This window comes from Lonchura striata, chromosome 2, assembly GCF_046129695.1.
Source record: "Lonchura striata isolate bLonStr1 chromosome 2, bLonStr1.mat, whole genome shotgun sequence".
NCBI lineage: Eukaryota > Metazoa > Chordata > Aves > Passeriformes > Estrildidae > Lonchura > Lonchura striata.
In genome coordinates, this window is record NC_134604.1 from 440,372 (window position 1) to 467,762 (window position 27,391).

The 27,391-nt window shown below is 41.4% G+C and overlaps 1 protein-coding gene across 4 annotated transcripts; it reads left to right on the top strand.

The window, feature by feature from the left end:
• The first annotated feature begins 3,445 nt into the window (after positions 1-3,445).
• Positions 3,446-25,599, top strand: TFG (trafficking from ER to golgi regulator). Of its 4 annotated transcripts, none has more exons than XM_021541409.2 (9): positions 3,446-3,566; positions 5,836-5,940; positions 7,591-7,799; positions 13,382-13,465; positions 14,342-14,488; positions 15,935-16,102; positions 18,335-18,475; positions 22,417-22,506; positions 24,931-25,599. In XM_021541409.2, the coding sequence occupies exons 3-9, from the start codon at positions 7,616-7,618 to the stop codon at positions 25,251-25,253; spliced, it is 1,137 nt and encodes a 378-aa protein (XP_021397084.2). In that variant the 5' UTR covers positions 3,446-3,566; positions 5,836-5,940; positions 7,591-7,615; the 3' UTR covers positions 25,254-25,599. The 4 variants fall into 4 exon arrangements, with proteins under 4 accessions (XP_021397084.2, XP_077647042.1, XP_077647041.1 ...); XM_077790916.1 differs by having other exon boundaries at positions 24,934-25,599; XM_077790915.1 differs by having other exon boundaries at positions 5,860-5,940.
• The last annotated feature ends 1,792 nt before the right edge of the window (positions 25,600-27,391 follow it).

Genomic DNA, 27,391 nt, shown 5'->3' on the forward strand with positions numbered 1-27,391 from the left:
CCTCATAAGACAGCATGGATTTCAAGACATGGAGGACTTTTCAGGACTGATGAAACACTTCTATGAAGACACTCAGAAAGTCTCATGTGTAATGCACAGTGTATTTATAAATGCACATTGTAGTGGATTAGTTAGCATGTGTCAGGAGCCTGTCTCAGGATCATATTATTTCTCTCATCTGGATAGGATGAAGATAAAACCTGGCTGAGGATGCCATAAGCATTAAATGTGGTGTGCCATATCAGCACTTCAGTCAGATTCAGACAAAGGAACAAAGGCTTTAACATTTCTATACTGGTTTTCTAAATTCTCATTTCAAGAATTAAACAGGAGAATCTTGAGTCAAAAAAAAAAGAAAAAAAAACAAAACAAAAAAAAAAAGGAGGCTCATGTGTTTAAATAAACGGATCTCTGTTTCCTGCTCATACCTTCAGTTTTTAATCCTGGGAGTAATCTGTCCATCAGTGTGGTATGATCACCTCAGGACTTTTTGCACAGAGTTTGCAGATCTGATTGTCACTGGTGTACAGGCACTCAGTTTTCAGTAGGTCAAACTGACAATAAACAACTTAACGTTTGGGGATGGGTGGATTTTCACGTATTTCCAATTAGCTGTTTTATAGAAAATAGCCAGAGGCAAAATAATGAAGAATCCATTACTCCAAGTACTTCATATGCCTTCTATGGAAGGATGCATTTATAGGAATACAAGGCCAAGAATCCAGCAGAGCTGTGGGGGGAAAGAAGAGGCAGAAACTTTCCTGAAGGCTTTTTTCAGTGTCCCTGTGAAAGGCCTCAAGCCATTAAGCTCTTGTTACTTCCCTGGGACTCTCTCCAACAACTATTGCAGAAGAACTTTTTCCTGCTATTCTTTCTGAAAATCATTTCATATATGATTTGGTATAAGAGAAGCCACCCAGAAAGAACAGTCTTTTCAGTGTTGACCTTGAAATAAAATCCCACCTTTATTTGTACAAGGGGAAGAGTTTTATGTGTGACAAAGCAGCATCCGTTTATGAAAAAAAACTGAATCCCTATGACTGCTTTCTAGCAAGTTCCCACCCTCTATCAAGCTGTAGAACAAATAAGTCAAATTTTGTTTTTAAATCTCAATTATTAGTCTCATAATTGCTAAATATTATACGTGGGTAGCATTCAAAACACAAAACACAAAACGGAAAGCAAGAATGGTTTTTTCATTACTTATTAACATGAGGTAGCCAATCATTCAGGTGATCCTGAGCACTACCACTATAAAGATAGTGCTAATCATATTTTTCATTAATGAATCCTTTTTCTTCCTAGAAGCACACACACACAAAGTTATTAAATCTTTCTCTATACAATTTAATATCTGTGGGCATCCATTTTTTATTTATAAATCGAATGTATAATGCTTGCTTTTGTCAATTCCTCCAAATTCCTTCAGAAATATCCCTTTAGAAATTTACGTGGTTTAGGAAGGATGATACTTGATTGTGTTATAAAACACTGCTAGGCACTGTGAGGATGACTCCTTAAATGAGCGATAATATTTTCTAATAATTGATATTTTTTTCTCCCCAAACAAAAGCATTCCCTAAAGAACATCCTATTTAATTTTGAACGGCTCTTTAAAAAAACTAATAAAAATATTGTTTCCATATTACCCAAAAAACAAGGTCAAAATCCAAGAATTTGAAGTACGGAATTGAAAGTGTTGACTTCCTTTAATAATGAAGCATCTTGTCTCTAAGTATTTCAGATGAGAATAAAATGTTGTTATTGCCAACACTGAACATCTCTTGCTTAATATAAAACACTTTCAGCATAAAGCCCCCCCCACCCCTCCCAATTATGTATTTCATGACTTTTTTTTCTTTCATGTAGGGAATCCTAATTTCAGAAATGGAACAAATTAAAATGATGTTTTTCAGGTAATATGCTAAATTGTTACAGGATTATAACAATAAATACAATAGTTCAGCTTTTATCTACACGTGGAATATATTTATCTTCATAGTGTAGTGAACTTTGGTATTGTTTGTGATATGTGGGCTTTAGGGATCACAAAGTTTCTTGTTAACACTTTGGAAACACTGCTTTGATAAAGAAATGGATTGGAGAAGGACTGAATCATCAGTACAAAGGTACACAACACAAGTGGCAGAAAGTATAACAGATGGAAACATCCACTTTTCCAGATTTTTCCCACATTCTTTAAAGCAAAAACTTTTTCATTGAAAATACCCAAATATTTTCTAAATATTTTGTAACATTTAGCAGAGAAGCCTCATGAAACATGCCCCTCGTCCTTCATGAAATGTTTAGAATTAAAATTCGTATTGTGTCCATCTTTTCTTGCTTCCATTGAAAATGGAGGTGAGAATTTGAAATCTGCTTACTGCTAGTTGGACCCTGCTCTAGGCAGGGACAGAGCTCTCAGCAAGGACAAATACTACAAAAATTAAACAACTCTTAAATTGTTCTTGTCCTGGAAGAAAACAGATACTAAAGGAAAAGATGTCTTTTCAGAGGACTCTTTAACACCAGGAAATAACGAAGCACAATCATGCTTTCGGTAGCTCTGAGTGAGCACCAGCACAGCGCGGCCTTGCTGCTAAACCAGAACGGGCAGCAGAAACCCCAAATATCCCAGAGTGTCCTCCACTTCCAGCATCTCTGGGACAGGCTAAACCAGAAACCCCAACTACCCCTGAGTGTCCCCCAGTGCCAGGGGCTCTGGGACAGGCTGAACCAGAAATATCCACGAGTGTCCTCCACTTCCAGCATCTCTGGGACAGGCTAAACCAGAAACCCCAAATATCTCTGTGTATTCTCCACTTCCAGCATCTCTGGGACAGGCTAAACCAGAAACCCCAAATATCTCTGTGTATTCTCCACTTCCAGCATCTCTGGGACAGGCTAAACCAGAAACCCCAAATATCTCTGTGTATTCTCCACTTCCAGCATCTCTGGGACAGGCTAAACCAGAAACCCCAAATATCTCTGTGTATTCTCCACTTCCAGCATCTCTGGGACAGGCTAAACCAGAAACCCCAAATATCCACGAGTGTCCTGCAGCTCTGGGAGAGGCACCCTTAGGGATCCATTCCCGCATCTCCCATTGACAAATCTCAGGAGCCTCGCTGCAGATCCATGTTTTTTCGCGCTTAGGGGGACAAGCTCTGACCGCAAGGCAGCGTGAGAGGCTGTGAGGGTGCGCGCGGCCGCGGGAGTAACCAGTGCCCGGACGGGACCATTCGAGGATGAATGCTGCTGTGTACGGGCGTCTAACAAGCCCAGGGGAATTTTACGGCCCCGTTCCTCCCCGAGCACCGCCAGGCTGCGGAGGCCAAGGCGGAATCCGGCCGGACGCGCTGAGGCGGAGCGCGGCCGGGCAGGCAGGCGCGGCCGCCGTGCCGGGCGGGGCGCCCCGCGGGCGCAGCGCGCAGGCGCGGCTGGGCAGGCCCGGCCTCGCTGCGGCCGCTCCTCTCTGCCCTGCCACGTACGGGCGGCGGCGGCCGTGCCGGCTCGCGCGGCGCTGCTCGGGGCGGCTGCACCGGCGGGACGGCGGAGAAGCCACCGTAAGAGAGCTGGGGCTGCTGCACCGCGTGCGGGAGCGGCGGGAAGGAGGGACAGAGGGGCAGCTCGGGCCGGGCCAGCCGGCCGCCCCCTCCCCGGCCCCGCCGTTCCCGGGGCGGCGGGCGGCGCGGCCCCTGGCGGAGCGGCCGGGAGACCCCTGGCGTGCCGCCGGCCGCGGCTGAGGGCGCGGGGCGGCCGCGGCTGAGGGCCCGGCGGGCGGGTCGCGGGCTCCGCACGGCCCCGCGGCCGAGGGCGCCCGGCCGCCCTCCTGCGGGGCTGCCGGCCCTCACTGCCGGGCCGGGACCGGCTGTGATCTCTGCTCCCCTTCGGGCCGGGCCTGCCCGTACGGCAGCGGCAGCAAACCGAAAAGAGCTCTCCTCCCTTCTGCTCCCCGCGCTTGTCCTGGGAGAAGTCGTGGCTCTGTCCCGGGCGGCGTTGGGAGGCAGTCCTGCTTGCTCGTGTTCCTGTCGGCGGCACCCTGATGCTTAGCCCTGTTTGACAGAAAAGATTGCGGCAGGAATGCCTGTCTTTCCCTCGCCTGGGAAAGGCTGTTTTTCTTGCTGCTGTGCAAAGAGGGTAGTGAGATACAGCATGGTCCTGAGATGCCGCTTTCAGAGGGGATCCTGAAGTGACTGGGCCGGGTTGGGCAATCCCTGTCCCCATGCAGCACTTAGATCAGTGCATGATGTGAATGGAAAGTGAGCCGGGAGGAAAGGGCTGTACCTGCAAAATGCCAGTGTACACCAGGAAGGTTAGAAAGATGTCAGTGTGATTCTTACGGGAAGCAGTCTGTAGTCTGAAAGACGGAGACATAAATGTTTTTTGGTTGGTTGGTTCCTCCCCGGCCCAGGAAAGTAGACACTGATTTTGTTAAAAAGCTCATTAGTGTGCATTCTGGATGTGTTCTCCATAGAACCGTCTCAATGGAGTCATCCATTCAGCTGTGTCACAGTGAGGGAAGAAGCTTCAGTGCTGTGTAATTCAGCAATTTCAGTATTTCACACAGTTTTCTGTAACAGCTGCAAGCAGCTGCAATGTTTAGAATCTGTGTCTTTAAATCTGGACACCTTCAAGCAGAGTGGAGAACAGCTAGACCAAGAAAAAGTGCATTTATTCTGCTACCTTTTCGTAGTCAGTGATGGATAGCAGGTTTCTGTGGGTAATGCTGCTAAATAAGGCATTACAGTAGCTCCTTTCCTTGCACAAAGAAATGAACGATACATTCAATCTGTTGAAAGGCCACAGGAGTTCAGCTGTGTCCACCAAAATGTGTCTATGTTTAGGACATAGAGATGAGGTTCAATTCTTACTGTTAGCAGTTTCTGAGTAGCATATGTTGTAATGCTGAAGAAGCAAAACCACTGGCCAGACTAACGCTTAAACAATGTGAGGGGGTAGCTAAATGAACTCTTTGGTTCAACCACTCTTCCATGCCTTATCTGTATTTGTCCAGTGCAGTAAACGTACCTGGAGCTGTAGCAGCTCTGGGGTGAAAGGGGCACTATCCTCATGCCTTACTCCTTTCATAAAACATGAGTGAGGCAGCAGAAAAGTAGTCTCTTCCTGTTCCCCTGCTTAGCGTGTCACAGCAGTCTGTCACTGTCAGAAACAGGAACAACCCTTTTTAAAGAGGAGCACTGCATACTCAGGATGAGGGAAGCAGCTGCCAGCCTTTGAGAACCAGAGAGTACCTCTGTGTCTTCTCTGGGGTTTGCTTGTTCTCTGCCTTCGTCCTGTATGTTCCAGTTTGCTTCCAGTTGAGTTGAAAGAGGAGAGCTGGGAAGCCCAGCTTTATGTGAATAGAGGGGAACCTACTTTTTTCCTCTGGTTAGCAGTGAAACATCTAAAAATCAGATTATGGATTTTTGAAATTGGCTGTGCATGTGAAAGAGAGGAGTTGCCAGGAGGGTTCACCCATGGGGTCAGAGGGAGGAGCCACGTGTGTTCCCTGTTGGACTGTTCTGTATGCCAAATCATCTCTTGATCTTAGTCCTGGAAAGGAATACATTCCTGTTAGGAATTCCTACATGCCATTAGAAAATTAAAAAAAATAATCTTCTATTACAAAATTGTAAGTCTTGTTCAAGATTTCTTTTAGATCAATGCAAATTCTACAATACTCAAAAGTGTAAATCTGATTGTTACATTATGGATAAAGCAAGGGCTTTTAAAATGGAGTATATTCACCAAGATGTTCTAAAGTGAAAGATGGATGTGAATTGTGTCATTCTAGGGAAGTGTGACTGTAAATATGTTTATTTTCTGATGCAGCTTACTGTTCTCTGGCATTGACAGTGCATGGCGGCTTACCCTCACTGTGTCCTGAAGTGAGGTGGGAAAACTGTCCAATAATCCAGCATCACTAAGACAGATAAGGTAATGATAAACGTATATTTTTTGGAAAGGAAATGAAAGGAAACCTGTGGGTCGATACTGTTTTATTTTTTAATGCTTAAATTAAAAAAATCTCAACTACCAACCAACTTGTGCAAAAATCGTATGCTTTTAAATCTAATTTAAAGTTAATTAGGCTGGGTTGATGTGCCTGCAGTCAAGACTCCTGTTGCAAAACCCGAAGATTGCATTAGTGAGCATTAACAATACTATAAACCTCACAGTTTCATCACAGTGCCTCAGCAGCAGCATAGCTGTGTTAATTGCTGGTCCCTTTTCCCTGCAATTAGGCTGTATCCATCTACCTCGTCTTACGTGTGATGAGGAGAGTGAGTTTTGTTCAATAATTGCTTGTATCTTTTTGGGCTAAACAAAGGGCTTTGCCTGAAATCTCTGATTTGCATTAAGTTAATTACCAACACCCCCAGAAATTTAATTGCAGTCTAAAGATAGCATTATACTCCATCTTTTTAATGCAAAATATTGTCACTAAAACAGTGGAGTTAAATATATAGAGGTGCATCAAGGAATGTATTAAAGGCTTTAGCTGATTGCCTTGTTTCTGGTAGCAGAGAATTTTCAGTGCAGTACTTTAAAATAGACTGACTATAGCAAAATTCATTATTCTCATAAGGCACTGTGTTATGACATCCTCAAAGGTAAAGGAAAAATATCTGCATATCTCTGAGAGTTCTTGTGAAAGAGAATAAACAACATGCTTGCCTGCATGGGGCTTCAGAAATCTTGATTTCGATATGGGCTGCCTACGTTTTAAGATCTCCTGTAATTATATTTCAGATGTTAAGATAACTGCTTCTTTAGTTGCTCCTCATTCCAGATCTATTGCTTTGGCCCTGTCCAGAACGGTGAAAAGAGGAGGGGACATTTGACTAACTACCTGGCTCTCTTTTTGTGTTTTTTTCCCCCTCCATTCCTCTTTTGAGTAACTCTGCTGTAGTTTCAGATTTTTAAATGTAAAGCCTTTGTGCTTTTAAATTTGAGATTATTAATACAAAGTGGTAATTTTAAAATTTTCTTGCATAAAATGTTAAAGATATAACAGAGTATATGCTGTGTGCTGCTGGGACACAAGATGACTTTGTTGCACTTCCTACTCAGAGCAGTTGCTCATCTCTTAAAACATTGAGAGTAACAGACTGTCCTGACCATGTGTTGAGCCCAACGAATAGCTAACGTGTGGTCTCTTGAGCTGCTTTTAAAAGTCTAAAATCTTGGTTAAAATACCCCAACCAAAATTTCCAAAAATTAAAAAAATTGTGTATCTTCTTTTCTGAAGAGGAACACTCAGTGAGTTCGGATCATCCATGTGATAAAACCAATGTTTAGCCATGCACTTATTTGTTCAGGAAATGCTACATGATTCAGCTTGATCCCCTTAGTAAAGCCACTGTAGAACCTGCAGTCTTTGAGATATTTGTTCTGGCAGTCTTTTCTTACATGAAAAAAAAGCCATTTGTTCTTTTTCATAATAAGGGGGGGCATGTAAAATAATCCAATTAGATGATAATGTAAAGCTTCAGAACTGTCATCAGATAGATGATGATAAAATAGATATTACAATAATTACCAGTACAGTTTTCTGAAATGTTCTTAATGTTTTGCTGCTAACAGGTCTGCAGGTGATAAGGAATCCACCATGAATGGGCAGCTGGACTTAAGTGGGAAGCTGATCATCAAAGCTCAGCTTGGGGAAGATATTAGGAGAATCCCTATTCATAATGAAGATATCACTTATGATGAATTGGTGCTAATGATGCAAAGAGTTTTTAGAGGAAAACTTCTGAGCAATGATGAAGTCACAATAAAATATAAAGATGAAGGTAAGGTTTAATTACTGCTGTTGAGGTTTAGTTGACTACTGTTGCTCTGATATGGTTTATCTATGGATAGAAGCTTTGACATTCACCTTTTAGAATTGTCCAATGTCATGAGCAAATGCAAGTGATTTCTTGTGAAATCTATTTGGTCAGACAATAGAAGCTGTATTTCATTATCTCCTGTTATGCTCTCTTAACATAATTTCCTCCATTTTTTCCCTGAAATATTTCCTCAGTTTTTTCTCTCTGAAAGTGCAGCTTTTGCTGTTGCAAGAAACTGAAGGTTTCTCTTCTGTTCATTCATTTAATAATTTTTTTGAGTTTTCAGTGGTTTTGAAGGTGTAAAGAGAATAAACATTTATGACCTAACACAAGTTCTTATAAGACAGAAAACTTGATCTATGTGGTAGTAGTTCTTGATTGTTTTTCTCCATCAGTAAAGATTAGAAAAATAATTTTAACTTGAAATATGCATTAAAAGTTACCCTTTCTCTCTGGGACCATTTGACTCTGTTGCACATTGGTTGTTCCAAAGAAAATATTGATCATTAGTGTTAAAACAAACATAACCTTAAGGACTTCCACAGAATAAGGAGAGCCCTATTTGAGATGCATAGAGAAAGTTGTGATTGGAGGGATTTTTCTCTTTGAATGTCAATGAGGAATGGATAAGTTACTTAATTTGGGACAGAGGGATGGTGTTCATAAAATGAAACTTGGAATTAAGTGATAAAATCCAAAGCCTCTTAAAGACTGATGATTATGCTGTTGCACAGTAAAAAGTGCCATGTTACTGAAGCATTCAGGTTCATTTCTCCGAATAGCCCTAGGAAACATTAGTGCTGCCTAAAATGTCAACTTTTGTTCATATATCTAAGCAATAAAATTTCACTTTGAAGAACCCCGAGACATGTTTTTGAGGTTCATAAAGTTTTTGAGTTGCTGCTTATCAAAATTGTAAGTAGTGTAGGTCTTGATCTCTAGTGAGAGGGAGCTCAGTGGATTTGTGGTGGTTTTGGTTTTCCTTCTTACCACATTTTTTTTCCTTTCTGAAATGAGAAAGGTGAAAGGAGACTAGGTGCTTTTTCATTAGATGAAATTGAGTTACTTTGGCTTTTTTGCATTCTTACCTCTGCTTTAAGTATGGTCTTCTAGGGTTTCTGGTGTATATTACTCTGTTTTATTCAAACTAAGATAATGGTGTATGGTGGAGACAGTAATGACAGTTTCATTCTTTGGTTGTCTTTCACAGTCTAGAGACTTTCCTGCTTTCACTTCTAGTTTTCTTTGTCTCAGAACTGTATTTGGTTTGCATGGCCAGGTTTTGTTAGTGGAGGGGGTGCTACAGGGGAGCCCAAAGCCAGGCAGCTCCAGGACAGACCTGCCACTGGCCAAGTCACTCAGATGTAGTGGTAATGCCTCTGTGGTAACATATTTAAAAAGGAAAAAAAAAAGTTATGGCACAGATGCAGTTTTGGCCGGAGAAGAGAGGAGCAAGAATCTGTTAGAGGAATTGTTCTGCAGACGCCAAGGTCAGTGGAGAAGGCAGGCAGGAGGTGCTCCAGGCAGCAGAGCAGAGATTCCCATGGTGAGGCAAAATGTGTCCACACAGCTCATGGAGGTCCATGGAGGTGCAGCCTCTGGAGGAGCCTTACACCACAGCAGCTGGATGCCTGAGAAGAGGCTGTGACCCTGTGGGAGGCCTGTGCTGAAACAGGTTCCTGGCAGGACCCATGGAGAGAGGAGCTCATGCTCAAGCAGGTGTTCCTGGTGGGACTTGTGACCCTGTGGGGGGCCCATGCTGGAGCAGCACTCAATGGAAAAGTGACCCTCGTTAGAGCAGTTCTGGGAGGACTGTTGCTAATGGGATGCACTCACATTGGAGAAGTTTGTGGAGGATTCTCCCATGGGAGGGACCCCAGGCTGGAGCAGGGGAAGGACTCCTCTGTCTGAGCAGTGGTAGAAACCATAACCTTCATTCTCTGTGCCCCTGCACCACTGGGAGAGGAAGAGATAGAGCTGCAAAGAAAGAAGGGCTTGAAAGGTGAATTATCCTACTCCGATTTTGATTGGTAATAAATTCAGGTAACTTTCCCAAGTCGAGCTTGTTTTGCTCATGAAGGTAATTGATTTGTGATCTCTCCCTGTTCTTACCTCATATCTTATTCTTTCACTCTATGTTCTCTGCCCTGGCCACTTGTGGAGGGGAATGATGGAGTGGCTTTGGTGGGTCCCTGGCATCCAGCCAGGGTTAACCCACCACACAGGATGTACTGCTATTCACTGTGATTTCGGTGTATGTTATGGTAACTGAGCATCACTGCTGGGAACTGTAGGGTAGCTGATCATCACTACTGTTAACAAATAAATAAATAAATAAAACCAAAACAAATAAAAACAATAAGAAATACAAGGGTGGATAAGTCTAGTAGATAATGAAGCTTAGTAGATGAGGAAACAGCTGGAAGGGTGAAGGAATGAGTCAGATTTCTAATGTCATGAAGGTTGAAATACATCACGGTGATGCAGCATTAATGCTGAAATAACTCGCAGCCCAGTGGTTAGTTGAAGGGAGTCGCTAGTTTATAGGAAGAAAAAAGTTAGAATTGGCATAGCAGAGATTGTGGTACATGGGAAATTGTAGAGAGGGAAAGCAGTGTCCCTTGTAAAACTGAGAAAGATAAACTCCTGAAATAACAAGATTAGAAAGGAAAATAAAGGAAAGACTGTTTTATTTTTCAACCAACAATAATTGACATTGTGTAATTCTGTCTGTGTCATGGTAAAAGGAATTAAGCTTCATTGGCATTCCTTAAGATGAAGAGGTTTTTTGCTATATCTAACATACTTAAATTGTCAGACACTTTTATGGCTTGACATATACATTATATGAATCCTAGTCTATACTCGGATAATAAATTGATGGCTGTCAATAGGAATCATAGAACTGACTTTATGCATCTAACAAGATTTTGTACGTGGTACTTCTCAGTCTTTTGTTTTCTGCTATCAATTTAAAATAAAAAATTTCTTCATTACTCTTAATGCCTTCAACCTAAAGGTTAAAGTAGGTGAGGGAGAATTAAGATTGAATGATCCTAGTTCTTTTAGGTGACATTAATCCATTTAAGCCACGTGTATTGGTGTGCATTTTCATTTCACGGTGCAGGATAGACTGTTTAGAACATGCATCTTTGTTCAGGTAGTGAATGTGAGCGTTGACTGGTATGACAGAAGAGCATCAAAGGATGGTTTGCCGATGTTGTGGACAGCTAAGAGAAGAAATTATAAGTGGATTTTGGTATCAGCATTTAGGAAAGGTACTGAAAAGCTGGAGAAAGTGTTGAGTTGGAGGGAGCACACACCTCATCACACCCCTCTTTACTGCCAAAGCAAAAAAAGAGCTGTTTAACTTTGATAAAGTCTGATTGTTCAAGTCCTGTTATGGATCATCAGGGACACTGATCCTCCTCTTCCTGGCACTGGCAAGGTGGCACCAGTGAGGCTGCGTGGCTGTGCTCCCTTTTAATGTGTGCACCCCAGGACAAAAAGAACTTGGAAAAGCTGCAGAGGGGTGCAGCAGGGTGTGGTGAGGATAGGGAGGGGCTTTGTGCAGGTGGCCTTCAGGGAGCATTGGAGGGAGCAAGGCTTATTCAGTGTGCTGCAGAAGAGGGGGCTGGGGGCAGAGCCGGTGGAAAAGGAGTTGCAGTGACCATTGAATGTGAGCAATTTGCAGTAGCACCAGATAGCAGCAGCCAAAAAATGCAGTTTGAGAGGCTGAGCATGAGTTTTGGCCAGGAGGGCAGTGTGTCACTGGAACAGGCTGCCTGGTGGGGTTTGGAGCCCTTGTTTGTGCGGACTTTCCAATCTCTACTCAGAGAATCCATGACTGATGCTGCTATCGACAGATGCCTTTTGAGATTGTGAAAGTGAAAACAGGAACATAAAAAATCTTGGGAGGCAACAGTATTTCTTTCAGGAAAGCTTGAAAACTATTTTATATGCTATCACTATATTAGTGTTTGTAGCTTAATTTTGTTAGAAAGCACCGTATTTGAAGACTGACAGGCACGGTGAGGTGTTATTACTAGTACTTACTTAGAGAACCTTCCTTTGCAGAGGAGTTACTTGTAGTCAGGGATGATAAAATTAGAATGTGTAGTTTTTCAGATTCTGTTTTTGACTTGATATCCTGTGTTTTATTATTCTTCATACTGAAACATTAATTTGAAATTTTTTACCATAAAAATACAGTTTGCCCTTGTCACCAGCGTGTAAGGAATTTATATACACTGAGAATTTTTAGGCAGTAACCTGTAACAGAAAACATGTTCCTGTGTCTGTCTGGAGAGACCCCTTGCTACAGTGTTTTGTGGAGGAACAGGGGCAGCCTGGAGTTGGCTTTGTTCCAGCTGCATAGCATTTATCTAAACACTGTTGCTTTTCAAGGTGAAACTTCACTATCTGGTGTTTCACCTCAGTTTTCAGTTATCAAACTGCTCGGGCAGGAAGCGTTCCTGCAATCCCTTGTGCCAGTACAGGTTTTCCTGATAATGTGCTCCCACTCTTTGCACTGCTTGCTTGGGTTCATTTAAGCTATGAATAACCTGTTGAACATGTTAAGCACCAGAAAATCTGTCCTGCAAAGACAATAGTCTTGTTTTAGTTGTGATTTTGTTGAGTAAGCAAAGATGTTAACGCAGCTTTCCTCGACTCAACTTGAAATTCTGAGAGACCAGACTTAATGGCAACTTGGTATCTCTTTTGAAAATTAATATGATTAAAGGTGATCAGTGCTTTGTGCATAGCCCTTTGTATCTTAAGAATAAATTATCCCATCCAGGTCTCATATAGTACCTGTGACAGATGGCAATGTGCGAGTTCATTAGGATCCTCTGACATGTGACATGGAAGAAATCCACGACTAAGAGTTGTGACTTTGTGTAAAATTCCTGTTTGAGAGAAGTTTTCTTCCAACTATTTTGGTGTCTTTGTGTCTTCATACTTATTTGTGTGTTAAAGTTGAGAGAGATCTTTACTATTCACTTCTACACATGAACTTTGTCAGCAAGGGAATGGTAATAGTCTTGCAACTCATGTTCTGAATGTAACCTGAGGAAGTGTTCTAGACATTTGAAAATTTATATTGGTTTTTAAAAATTGAATTGGGTTTGACTTGTGCTGTTTATCTGACTTTTGTCTGTTCATGAGCAGCATGGTTCTGGAGCCACTTTGGCATAGGCATGTCACTTTTAACTGGTGGCATCATTCTTCCTGGTGTTGGACTTCATGGATTCTTAGCTCTAATATTTCATCCTCTATGTAAACAAAAGAATGATGAACTAGATGGAACACCAAAGCCTAATGTCAGAAGACTCCCTTTTGGAGCCATTCATGCTTCTGTCGTACCTTCTGTGCACAGTTTCTCTGCACACTGATTCTTGCAGTAAAATAATAAACATTTTTTCTTAGTGACTTCCCAATCAGATAGGAAGGTTATTTTGAGTAATGAAGGAACACTACTGATGTGAAGCTCAGTAGTCATAGGCTGTGATTTTAATGTAACTTTTTCTTGTTCTTTTCAGATGGAGATCTTATAACAATTTTTGATAGCTCAGATCTCTCCTTTGCAATTCAATGCAGTAGGATACTTAAGCTGACATTGTTTGGTAAGTATAGAAGACTGTATTTTTCTATTTATTTCTAATAATATTTATTAAAATTTAGGCAGTGGACTTCACTGAGAGGTACAAAATACTTCAGTTTGTCACCTCAGAAGGTGAAGAAAATGCAATCAGTAAGTTGGTACTGCTGAGTTAATACATAATATCTATTTTTCTTGATGTTTTTCATGGCACTTTCAAACTTAGTGGAAGCGGAAATTACTGCTTTTTACACTTGCTTGAAGTGTAAAAAGCATTAAAATATTTGACATGTGTGCATATACATGTGATCAGTGGTTCTTTCTCCGTTAGTGCTCTTTTTTAACATGTTCTCTTCCACTCTAGCATTTGTGGGGTTTTCTTCTCAGGTGCATGAGGATTTGAAGCTGACACTTACAGTGGTACACTGCTCCAAACTAGTGTTAGTTGCTTGGAGTTGAACAGATGTTAACGTTTATCCTTTAGCCTTTGTGTAAAAGTTCTTTATTTTCAGACTACCATAGGTAACTCAGCATGTAGTTCCAAGCCTTTAACTTGGACACTGACCTTATTGATAAGTTGCAGTGGTGTTGTATGGACTGTGTTAGTTCTAAAGGGACAGCTTTCCAGAACCTGCATCATCAGGGTATATTCAGGGAAATGAGTAAACAGTGCAGACACTTACTGTGGACTTTGCTTTGATACTGCAGCTTTTGCTGAACTGAGATTATATTAAAGGAACAGTAAGCTCTAGAATGAGTTCAGTCTGTGTGGACTAAACTTTGTCACTTTAAACTCGACAAAGGATGATGATGCTACAAGCAAGTAAAAGTTGGAATTCTTTTGCTCATCTTTAAGTGGATGTTACTACAGTCTTAAGTTTATCTGTTTGGTGTTTTGCAGTGAATGGACAACCAAGACCCCTAGAATCCAGCCAGGTGAAGTACCTGCGCCGAGAGCTGATAGAACTTCGCAATAAAGTCAATCGTTTGCTGGACTGTTTAGAGCCGCCAGCGGAACCAGGGCTTTCCACTAATCTGCCTGAGAGTGGTAGGCAGCTGGCAAAGAGTTGTTTGCTTTGATTTGCAGAGTGGTGTGCTGTTTAACAGAGTGAAACATGGATCATTCTTAATTGTTGCTTGGTGGCTCAGAACTTAATTTTTAATGCTTTAGTTGTTTCAGAGACAGAATTTTTGTTTGATGTATCTGGAGTAAAACCCTGAACTAACTTAGGAATGAACTTCAGAATCCAAGGATTTGTTGCAATGTACAAAAACACTGTAACTAACACCTGTGAACTCCAGCAATGCCTTGAGAGAGCTTTTAGCCAAATTAATAGTTTGTTGCTGAAGAGTTCTTGCTCGCAGTTGAGTAGTCCCTCTGCTTACTTTGGGCTAGCTCTGGTGCTTATCTTGTGTTGCTAAGCGAGTTTGATTCACTAAAACAGTAAGAAGAGAATTCAGCAAAAATTATATCCACTTTTTTTGCCAGGTTAGGAAATTGAATCTACATTTTTTGCGTTCAGACCAGCATCAGAGCTGTCTCAGGGTAAGCAGCATGAGGGTGCAGGTAGGGGTGGGAAAGGATTTTTGGAGGAGGGCAAAATGGGAAAGAAAGTCTTCTTACCGTTTCAAGGTATTGATCTATCTTAGGGCAGTTGTACTGCAAATATTGTATCTCTGTGTACTTAACTACAGAGTTTAGGTAAGCTGGACACAGGAAATAATTATACAAAGTCATTAAGTACAGTGCTCTGAGTAAAGAGGTGAACTGAGAACATCAGCCTGCCTTTTAAATGTTGCTTTTGTATTTGCACTTTGAAATTTTACTGCTTTTGTTGCTTAAAAAAATCTCAGCCCTGTTCTACAATATATGCAATTAGTAATTTCAGTTGAATACCATGGATTCTGGTTACAAACTATTTGGAAGGAAGTTAGAGTGATGATCTAAGAGTGTAAACAAAACTAGCCAGTCTGTATCTATCTGTAGTTCTTTGCTTTTAACAGAAAATGTGGCAGTATTAGGTAAGGCATTTCTGATCAATTTGATGTGTACAGTTGCAAAGATCTCAACTTCAACTGTCAGCTTAGGAAAAATTAGTGGAGAAAGGTAGAGTACAAACCAGAAACTGCAGATGATAAAACACTATAATAAATTGGAGCTATCCTGTATGTTTTCCTAATTTTGAATTCTTTGTGGGCAAATCATTTGTTTGAAGCGGGAGCTTTGTGCCTTTGACTTTCAGAACACATGATCTATTACTCTAATAGTCCACAGTGTTAGTGTGTCTTTAGGTAACCGTGGAAGAAACCTAAGCTTTGTGATCCATCCCAGTTTCAGCTACATCAGTGATTCTTCACTGTTACTCTACCATGCACATTTGGGCAGCTACATTTCTAAAGCCCCAGCTGTGGTGTTGCGGGTGCTGGAGTGCAGTGTGTGTGTGTGCTGGTGTTTCAGTTCTGGAGAGCTGGTAACTGGCGTTTTGCTTTGTAGATGCTGTAGATGGTAGGGACGAAAAGCCTGCTGCTGCTGACGCTAATGTTAAGCCATCCACTCAAGTTATAGCAGCGAGCATGTCTGCATTCGATCCGCTAAAGAACCAGGATGAAATCAGCAAGAATGTCATGTCAGCCTTTGGCTTGACAGATGATCAGGTGTCAGGTAAGGATGTGGCTGGTGAAAAGGAAAGCTAAGCCTTTTCATAATCAATTGCTCCAGTTTTGATTTGTGACAAAGCATTTGTATGCTGGATGTATTAAGCTGTGTTCTGTGTTCACTATGTCTTTTCAGAATTCTAAAACTTGCTATGTTAAGGTGTTGTATCTATGTGCTAACTTCTGTATACAAAATATTGAAATGCTACTGTTGATTTTAGCATTGTGTTTTAGCTTGGAGTACAAAATGGCTTAATTTTTAAAAATTTGAATTACTTAAAGCTATTGTGTGGACTAACTTAATTGGTATCTGCCAGTGATAGTAGAACTTGCTGCTCTGCTTTAAGGTTTGATCTTGCAGTTCGTGTTTTCGGCTTGTGCTTTTGCTGTTTGGGTCATTCAGAATGTGTTATATGATCCCACCTTTTCTCTGTTTCATTTTAGAAGTAAATAGAATCAACTTTTTCACTGTTAACAGAAAGGAATAACATACTTGTCTGAATTATATTTATTTTTGAAGAGCTGAAGGACTGCTGGCCCTAGTAATAGAATGTTAAGCGTATGAAAACTGATTATACTAAACTGCTGTCAACTTGAGACAGGATAAATGAAGCTAGAAAAGCAATGTAGAATGTGATAAGGAGTGTGATGCAGAGCTTAGGGAAGTGATTTTGTACAGAACCTGCGTGGGCCTGGCAAGGTTTAAATGTTCACTGAAACATGAGAATGAAACTGCTGTTGGCTAACAGGATTTGCTGTGTACTCTCATCTCCAGAGCAAGTGAGTTTTATATGTTGTGTGAAGTAATGATACAGATGAGGAAACCAGTAGGAACTGGAGGTTGTTCCTCCAGCATGCCTGCCATGGCAAAAGTGTGGAGTAAAAGGAATAGGTCTGCACTGGTTGTGACTGTGCAGGATCTAAAGTTGTACCCACAGACAGTGGCTAAGTTCAATATGAAGTACAGGTCTGTGGACTAGGCTGACTGTGTGACCTCTTCCTCCATGGCACATTCTGGGTTCTTTCACAGACCAGATGGTACTTGAAAACTTGAAGTGAGCAATAGCAAGTGAAGCACAACTTGCAGAAAATTCGAGTTAATTTTTGAATGAGTGGTTTTGTCAGTGTCAGTTAATGTTTTCATTGGTGATATTTCAGTATTTGTGTCTCCATAATTCTTCCGAGACAGTGCAATTACTTGATCATTCTTTGAATGTACAGAGAATTCCACAGAGGACCATTTAAGCAGGGTATAAGAAATCCCATTTCTAAAGCTGTAATCCTGCAGTTATGTATATAAATGTGAATCAAGTAGTAGACAGATCTTTCCCCTAATACAGTTAACATGAAAACACAATTAGGGACTTGTTTGGTGCATATTTATATTGTATAAATATAACTGTCTTAAAATTGCAGATGTACTGGTGGCAGTTCTAGTACTTGTGCTTAACTTAAAGCCTGTATTTGAAATTATTGTCTCTTAGCATTCATACAGTTGGAAAGATCCAGGTTTAAGCTCCCTTGTTTCTAACAAAATACTTTGCATTAAATTGTAGTATATTATATTTGTTCACATGTGTGTTTCAGAACTTCTTACTAATGTAGAGAAAATCTGAATTCCCAGTTTTCATGCTGTCTTTGAGTGTCAGCTGGAATATTTTCAGAATTAGCAGAGCAGACAATTGCTTTTAGACTAAAGCCTGCCATGTCCTGTCTGGGAGTGTGGTTTTAACACCTCTTTGGAGGTTTTCTGGTCACATGCTGCTTGGCTATCAGTAAAACACTTTGTAGCCTGGTCCATGTGTTTTACAGTAAGACGCTTATCCATTTGGATAGTTCCATGCAACCTTTTACCTTTCCTCCAGATAAGAAAAAATAGGTAAGTGCATGTTGTGTCCAAACAGTGTGTGTGTGTGTGTGTGCAAGGTTAACACTTGAAGCTGTTGAAAATATGTGCTGTCATGAAGGGTTTTATCTCACAAATGAGTCAGGTTCCTCAGCACGATGAAATCTGAGTGGCCTAGAGAGAGGCAGAAAATTCTGCCCCCTCTGCCTGCCCCCCCTCCCCAGTATTTTCAAGTGCAAATATACATTTAATTTTAGCTTGGGTATGACACACATGTAAATTTGAAGTGGAAAAAATGTTCAAAACATTGCAAGGGAGGGATCTTGAATTAGAATTTTTTAATTCCAACTCGGTCTTCATTTCACATACTGTATTTTGTTCTTGCTCCTCTAGGACCACCCAGTGCCCCTGCAGAGGAGCGATCAGGAACGCCGGACAGCATCGCTTCCTCCTCTTCTGCAGCCCACCCCCCTGGGGTTCAGGCACAGCAGCCGCCCTACCCCAGCACACAGCCACAGACGGGGCAGGTGGAAGGTAAGCAGAGTGCTTTTCTGCTGTCCAGGACGTGAAGGATGGTGTCTGATGCTGCCTTCAATTAGCAGACCCAGAGTGGATTCCAGACTGCAAATCCATGTGTGCCCTAGGCAGAGCAGCTTTCGTGCTCGCTGCCCGTGCTGCTGCATACAGAAACAGCAGGTGGAGCAGTGGCTCTGTTTGAACGGGCGGGTGGTGTAACACGAGAGAATTTTCGTGGTACTGTTTTCTGCTTGCATCTGTGTTCGTGTCAAACACTGTATGTTGTGTCAAGCTTTCACTCAACTAACAGCTTGTGGACTTGTCTACTATGTATTAAAACTGTTTTTAATCACCATTTCTATCTAACAGACTAGAGCTAGTATTTTACTGCTTCCTTTTTGTGTGGGCTCTGTGCTAGTCAAGTTAAACCCTGTAACCATCTTAAATGTGGTAGTTCCTTATGACTCCTGAGAGCTCAGCTGGCTCCCCTTTAAAGTTAAGGTCTTAACCAGAGTTAAGACCTTAACTTTATTCAGATCTGTTTGCACTATGCCCTTAAAATGTTATTTAACTTCTCAAAATTTGCCTATTCTGAGGTTTCCTACATTTGGGTATCATTTTTTCTGGCGCTATTTTCTAAGTGCGCTGAGCCTTAGACCTTCACACTTCTGGATTAAACTGTCTGTGAAATGTCCTGTTTTGTTACTCCTTCCTCCATATGAAGAATAATATAAAATTGTTTCTGTGCTGGTGTAGGCCACAAGTGAGAGCCCCCTGATGCTTGCTTTACTGATGTAATGCTCAGACAAGTGTGAGATGGTGATCACAGTATCCATAGTCACTTGGATTGTCTTGCCTGAAGAGAATAAGTAATATTTTAATTGAGCACAGTATTTGAACTGCTGGTACTTATGTACAATATTTAAGGAGGTATGAATACTGTTGGTTGAAGTGGAGCTTATGAAACACTTTTGCTGCTTTCAGCCTTTTGTTGCTTATTAGTCGAGTGTTATAACATAGCAAGAGACATCTTTGTAGCTTAAAGATAGAGCAGTTTGGTGTTTATGTATAAAAGTTACTTTTGTAAAAAGGGGATCCAGGTTCTTCTGTTGGCAGCCAGAAAACTTAATGTTCAGAAACCATATTCTCAGCTACTGAACTTGCCTTTTATGAGTGAGTTTTATGAGTAAGGTAAGAAGTTTTAAGTGTTGCTGTTAAACTGGAACTGAAGCAAAGAAGTGAAACATTTAAAAGCACTAGCAACACTAGCTTGGAATCTGGTATGGCTGCTAGCACCAGAAAAGGGGGAAAGTATTTGTTTCAGTAAAACTCACCTTGTTTGGGGAGGGATGTTATCTAGGCTCATGTATCAGAGTAGATGTAGTGATTCTTCTAAATTTGGATCAAGGAAAGTATAGTGCAACAGTACTAATTATAAAGGGTTTGATCTGTAGTTTTATGTAGCTTTTAATATTTCTACTGCAATCTTTTAAGTATTGATTATATTTTCTTCATTCTGTGGTTCAGTCTTTGGGAAGAGATCAGAAGTAACTTTTGTCCTTGTTCATTAGAAATTAGAAATACATTGCTTATGCTGTGCGTGGTGGTATGCATGTGGTAAGCAGCAGTCTCTCACCAAAGCTGGGTAATGTAAGTGTAATTATCAATTTTATTCCAAAGTGTTCAAAGACTTTTCTTCGAAATACGGAGTAGTTTTCTATATTTTGCTGAGGTTACCTCAGTGCAGTGGTAATTTGGGGGCTTGTGCTGTCCCCACAGAGCCATAACCCAGCCAGAACTTTGGATAGGTTTTGATTGTTAGGTTTTCAACAGGATGGAATCACATGAATGGCATTGCTGGTGAACAGAAGTTTCTGTTAGAAACTAGTTTTGGAACTAATTTGAAACTATTAGTTCACTTTATAAAAACCCCAAATTCCCCAAGCTCTGCTTCCTCCACACCCTTTCCCAGTATTTTGAAGATATAAGTAAACTGGTGATGTCAATCATGTGTCAGTCATTCTGGTGAATCAGGGTTTGTTTATTAATGGCTTTCTCTGCCAGCGCATGCTGTGGTGATTATGATTGGTTATTAAGTTGTTATGTGTGAATATCAAGCTACCTCACTTCTGTGCACTGATACTACTGAAGAGCTGCCTCCCTTGAGGATTTTTCAGCATTCACTAATTTGAATTAAATCGATCCAGCAAAGATGTTCTAGTACAGTGCTGTGTCTTGTGGCCTCTGCTTTTCTATCACTAAATTCAGTCCTGAGCACACACAAGAAGCAATATACAGATGTGGATGCTTTTTTAGTCTTTGCTGAAATACATGTGAAATCTCAGTCCCAAAAACACTTCATGATTTTTTAGGGCAAAGAATGTTGTGAGAATATATGTAAATGGTCTATATTCTGAATCAGATTAAAAGTCTTTTTCAGTGCATGGGAACAATGGTAAATGCTGGCAGACCCCTCGCTGCAATAAGCACTGCTAAGTACAAAACCAGACATCAATGCTGTAGCTCGTCTATTGTTCAGAATAAAAATCCAGGGAAAGAAAAGACCCTGTGTCTGAGGGCCCAGAGTATCCCTGCCTGTATTCATGGCTGTAAATTAAGATTGTTTTCTTAAATGGCACTGGAGCACCTCTCTGTTCCTCACTAATACCTCAGCCCTGGAGAAGACAGCAAGCCTTCTCAGAAAGCTTTGGTAAAACTCCATGCTGTTTCTTTGCTGTCCCTTTACCTGGGATTTCCAGCAGGTGCCAGTGTGGTCTCTCTGTTAGCCTGTAGCGAACTATCCCAAAATAGGCAGCCTGCTGGTTATTCTCCCAGAACTTCCCCATGTCAAATGAGCTTCAGAAAGAGAACTTTGTGAGTTTCTAATTCTTAATTATCAAGATATCAGGCTTAAATTCTCATCAAACCTTGTGTTTTGCACTCTCATCGTCCTACAATAATTGCACACCAAATAATATTTTAAGTGGCTGCATCAGTATAAAGTATTCTAAACACCTTACTGTGAATATAAAATATTGTTACTTTCAGCTGTAAATAATACAGGCAAAAGAAGAAATAAGGAATTACTTTAAAAAGGGGTCTGTCTGGGGGAAACTGGAGCAGAGTCGAGTTGCTTTTGACTTTGTGCAGCTCCAAACATAGAGTTTACAGTCTATTTATACAGTCTGCTGATCTTTGCAGAATGAATAATAGTACAGTAACACTTCATAATAGTAAAGTTTCCATGTCTGCTTCAGTTCAGCTAAGCTTTAGTTTTGGCAGATAATTGATTTTGTTCTTTGACTGTGACTTTCTAGATTGTAAAAACAGCAGAAGCATAAAGCCTCCATAGGACCCATAGGTTGTGTAAACAAATATTCTGCCTCTTCTGGCTAAGAAGTTGAAAACAGTGAATGTAGGAAAAATAAACACTGACTTGGACTACCAAGCTTAAGAATATATGGTTTTATTTTTGCTTTGGGTGTATACCACTGGGTCTCTTAAGAAAACTTGGCAATGCTAAGAGATGGATGTCTTATCTGGAAAATGTGGTCAGCATAAATAATGTACCGCTTGCTTACAGTACTTGGTTGCAGAAATGGTCTTAAAAAGCTAATCTAAATGGACATTCAGAGGATATGTTTAACTTCTGAAGTACTTTAATTTACAGTGTAGGTTCTGGAGCAGTTATGAAGATGTTTAAAGACTCCTGGTCTGTTACCCACCACAGTGGCGCTAACTAAGGTGCATAGATTCTGGCAGCCTGTGAAAATATGCAATAGTAAGCCTCACATAACTCTTTAGATAAACTTCATTTAGTCAGAACAGCATGTTTCAGAAACTAAAATCTGTACTTTGATGTCACTGGCTTTATTTCTGTGATCTTGAACTGTCAGGGTATCATTCACTGTAATGCACCAGGGTACTGGGCTTCAACGAAATGCGTTTTTAATCCCTAGGTCAGATGTATCAGCAGTACCAGCAGCCTGGTTACCCTGCTCAGCAGCCGCAGGCTCAGCCCCAGCAGCAGTACGGCGTGCAGTACCCAGGTAAGCAGCTCTGCAGCAGCAGCTCAGCTGCAGGCCCTTTCCTGCAGGGCCTGAGCCTGCCACGCTTCAGTTCCTGACCCTGTGGGGCAGGTCAGGGTGCTCAGCTGCCCAGATGCCTGCGTTCCTTATGGGAACTGGCACGAATCAGAAATTGTCAGGAAGAGAGTATTTATGTTGTTAATATGTAGTCAAAGTTCAGCCCGACTTCACTGTGACCAAAGGCAGACCTCATTACTAATCAGCAGAATGCCTTGTTAGAAAGGCAGGCAAAATGAATCACCTGAAGGGTGAGAGCCTTCAGGATTATATTCTGCAGTCATGGGATTCTAGCAAGTGACTAAACATCCCAATTTAGCCTCTTAAATATCAAGGGTGTCTAAAGATGGCCCCTGTTTCCTGCGTCTAGAATGATTTCCGTGTCCAAAATGTACTGGTGTAAACACTGTAGCTGTCATTCAGTAAATCTTTGGCTAACAGACATACTGTAAATCCCAGAGACACTTTCAAGTGATAGTTTTTCTTTTTTAGTTTCTGATTTTGCTGATACCGTAAGTAAAGGTACCAATAGAATTTCAGCAGAAGAATATTTTAGTGCACTAGAGGTTTATGTACAGTATGTGCAGTGAAATATGAAAAGCTGGCTTTAGGGTATACCCAAAATAAATGACCTCAGAACTTTCAGTTCCTTTGGGAGCAGCTGGCATCTAGGAATGCATAATGTATGATAGGAATGATAATCCAGATGAGGTTTAGGGATGAACCTGTAAGAGTACATTCTGTAACAAATTGCATTTTGTTTAATAATTTTAGAAAATGATACAAAGCATTTATCATTCCTTGTTTTAAAAAATCCTCCCAAAACTAAAGAAAAGACTCTCATTAAGTGACTCAGAGCCAGTGTGACCTTTTCTTGGTGCACAGTGGGAGTGCATCACTTTTTATATAGATGAGAAGATTTGCAGAGCTCACGAAGAAATTCCATGCTTAGCATGGATAAGAACCCTAGAATACTTGGACTAAAGGTTTGTGCCTCAGACCCTGTTGCTGTGCACTGTGTGAGCTCGTTGGTTTGAGTGTCTAAATGGTATTCTGTTCTCTGCAGATTTCTTTCCCCCACATTTGTAATTAGAATACAGAGATAGATGTACTCGGATATAATTTCAGAAGTAGCAAGGCTGTTGGAAGTAGAAGGGTCTGTTTGACACTCTAGGCTTAAAAATTGAGTGAGGAAACAAAGGCATTCCAATCTGCTTTCTAGACATATCCTATCATCATCTAATCCATTATATTACTGATATTCCTCTGAAAGCTGTAGTGCAATGTGAGTTTTGCTTTCCAACATCATTGTCAAGTATGAATGAAATGCCACCAGAAACTTAATAGGGCACCTCTGTTTGTCATAACTTAGTTCAGAATTAATGTTAAGAAACAGAGTTTGCTTTGAAGACCTATTGACAGCAGCCTTTGGAGATGCTGAGTCACAGGATCTTTTTGTTTGTGTTGCTTTAGTTCTCATGAGTATTGTCTCCTTTCAAACTCATGTCTCCCCAAGAGCAGGATACCTTCCCATTCTTGTAGATCTACTAGGCAACAGTGGCTATTTATACATGGGTGTAAAAATGGACCCTTCAGAGGTTTGTCTCATGAGTAAATTTTGATCCCAGTTTCAAGGTGAGTTTACTGCAGTGCATTCTTACCCTTACTCTTTCCATTTAGGGCTGTGCACTTTTAATAATTTGTGTGTCTGGTGTTTAATGCTGACAGGATTCCAGTCACTGGAGAGGTTTCATTGCAAGTAGCTGCAGGTGTGTTTCATGATGGATAAAAGTAGCTATTTCTTCGTGAAAGGACTTTGTTCCATTTTAAAATTTCTGAGAAGAGAAATTCCCTTTGGAAGCTAGTGTTATACAGAAAAATCAAATTTGGGACGTGTAAATGGAAGTTTTGTGCTAAAGCGTTCTGTTCTACATAACCTTTTAATATTCAAAGCTAAAGAGCTGAAAACACCTATGATTTCACCAGTGATTTTTTTTAAATATAAAACCCTGAGAGTATTGTCAAGACGGTTTAATTTGGAGGTTTTATTTGGGAAAAGGATTGAATTTTGCCTCATTTGCCAGTGAAGACTTTATTTTTTTGTATGATATTAAGGAAAAGTCTACTTGGTTGTTTTTTTTTTCTTTATTTCTTGTCAGTCACAGGAAGAGTGTTTCATAGTAACTGTTGTCAGTGTGCTGTGCTGCCGCGGTGTGCCCCAAAACCCCGGCCGTGCGCTTGTGTGAAAGGCAGGCGAACTCGCGGTTCACGCTTGGTTTGCCTGCTGTGCGCTTCCCGCATCGTTTTGCGTTTGTCGCTGCGAGCATTGGGAACGAGAGGTTTGCGCGGTCCCCTGGCGTCTCACCGCCTCGCTCTCTGCCTTTCCAGCAGGCTACAGCCAGCAGCAGCCCCCGGCGCAGCAGGGCCAGCAGTTCCCGGCCTACGGCGCGGCGGCCGCCGCGGGCCCGGCCGCCTTCCCGGGGCCGGCGCAGCAGCCGCAGTACGCGGCGGGCGGCTTCGCCCCGCAGCCCTACACCACGCAGGCCAGCCAGCCCGCCGCCTACAGCGGCTCCTTCCAGCCGCGGCCCGGCTTCACCCCGCCGCCCGGCAGCACCCTGACCCCGCCGCCCAGCGGGCCCAACCCCTACGCCCGCAGCCGGCCGCCCTTCGGGCCGCAGGGCTACGCCCAGCCCGGGCCCGGCTACCGCTAGACACCTGCCACCCGTGCGACGGACTCCAGAGCCTGGGGATTCAATTCTGCTGGGGGAGGGAACTGACCAAACCTGTCCTGCTTTAAATTGTATTCGCTTCCTAGTTTAATTGGGGGCTGGGCGGTTTTTGGAAAACACTACTTTAACGTCTGTAAAGTGATTGACATTCTAGCTTGCCTTGTCTGAAGGATATGAAGATACTAGTTGGAAGTTTAGCCCACTTATCAGGCTTGTTTTTACTAATACCATGATGTACTAAATTAGAGTCATTCTGGAGGTCAAACTAGATATGATGTATTATAAATTGTAATGTTCACATGAAAAACTAATAAAAGCCCTGAATCTATTGAATGCCTGATCTTGATTTTAGAACAAGACAACTGTGCTAAGACTGGTGTGCGTGCTGGGTGCAGAGGTGCTGGAGTTCGGAGGAGGAGCAGCAGATTTCTGGGTGTGTAAATGGAAAGGTGCTGGGACTGCAGATGGCTCTCACAGCAAGGGGTGGTTTTGTGCTGTCTGCTGTCATTGTCAAGTGGCTCTTTAACCAAATTGTTAGGAACCAATCCTAAAGCTCAAAGCCTCTTACCAATTTTGCTTTAACAAGGTGGGGGAGAGAATTCATTTATTATTTAAAAATTTAAACAAATTTAAATTAAACTTTAAAAAATAACTCTTAAAAAAACCCAACTTTCCGTAGGTTTTTTGCCACCCAGAGGAACTTGGGAGTGCAATCCTCGTGACTAAATTTTGAGCCAAGAAAAAGCAGATCAAGGGCTGTAATGAAGTCAGTAGACCACAGTACAGCAGAGGGCAAAACATTCTCCCAGTTAGTATTTTCCATTTTGCAGATTCTAGGAATATGTAAAGCTAAGCAGGGAATAAAAAAAAAATAAGCTGGAGCAAGCTGCTTGAGCTCTCCTAAAGACAAATTAGAAAACTGAGTGAAAATATTCCTACCTTCAGCATCCTTAAACAGTGCTGTGCCCACAGCTACTCAGTAAGCTGTGGCTGTACCATTTCTGCTCTCACACCTAACACACCCCATGTTCATCACGCTATTTAACAGGGGCTTGGTTCCAGCAAGGAGTTTGTTCTGAATAATAGCATTTACCACAGAAACTAAGTCTTGTTTTCATGTAAAACACTTGAAAAAAACACTTGATTAAAAAATATTTTATTAGGAGTACAGTGTACCTGCAATGTACTTTATAAGGTATTTTCTATAAATGACTACTGCATAGATCTGGTAGTTCCTGTTCATATTTCTTCAATACATTAGTAAGGTAATGAATAACACCTTTAAAAAAACCTACATCTCTTTATTTAGTTCATAAATGTTCAAGCAGTACAACAAATAGCTTTGGGAGAGGTTTTAATAAAAATAACTGTAAAGCAGTTTTAAAGTTCAGTTATCAATATTTCCCCTTTGTCCCCAATGAAAACTATTTTAAACCAGAATATTTCTTTTTAAATAAAATAAACCTGATCATGCTGTTATAACTAGTTTATTCTTTTTCCTCTTTAATTTGTCTTTCCGAGTCCTCTTTCACGGTACATACATTTGGCTTTTGAACCAGTAAGTGTCAGGCTCTGAAAACTGCATTTTCCTGAAAAACCCCAGCTGTGGAGGCCAGCTTTGTTTTTTCATTCCATGTACATATGTACCTGTCCACTTCAATTAGAGAACACCGACCCTCCCTGCTGGCCACTGCCAGGCTCACGGGCAGCAGCTCTGACTCCATAATGACAGGCTGAGCATGGCTTTGGCTGGGGCTGAAACATTTGAAAACAAACAGGGAAGAAAACCCCACTGAACTTGATCATTTAAAGCTGCACATACAGCAGCCTACCTCGGCATTTTGGCAGGAGCATAAACTGTATGTGTAAGGAGAAAGTGCTTCAAGTTTACTGGCTGCAGGATATTAAAAATTATAGGATCTTTTCTATAATTTACGACTGGGAGATGTTACAGATGGATTAGGATGGGTAGCTTATGGCACTTACGGCACGTTACAGGACCAGTGAATATTTAAAACTAACGCACATTGCATTCTGTGACCAACACTGGCATATCTGTGCCTTAAACATTTATTACAACATCGTGATAAATAATATACACACCGCATCTTTTAAAATAC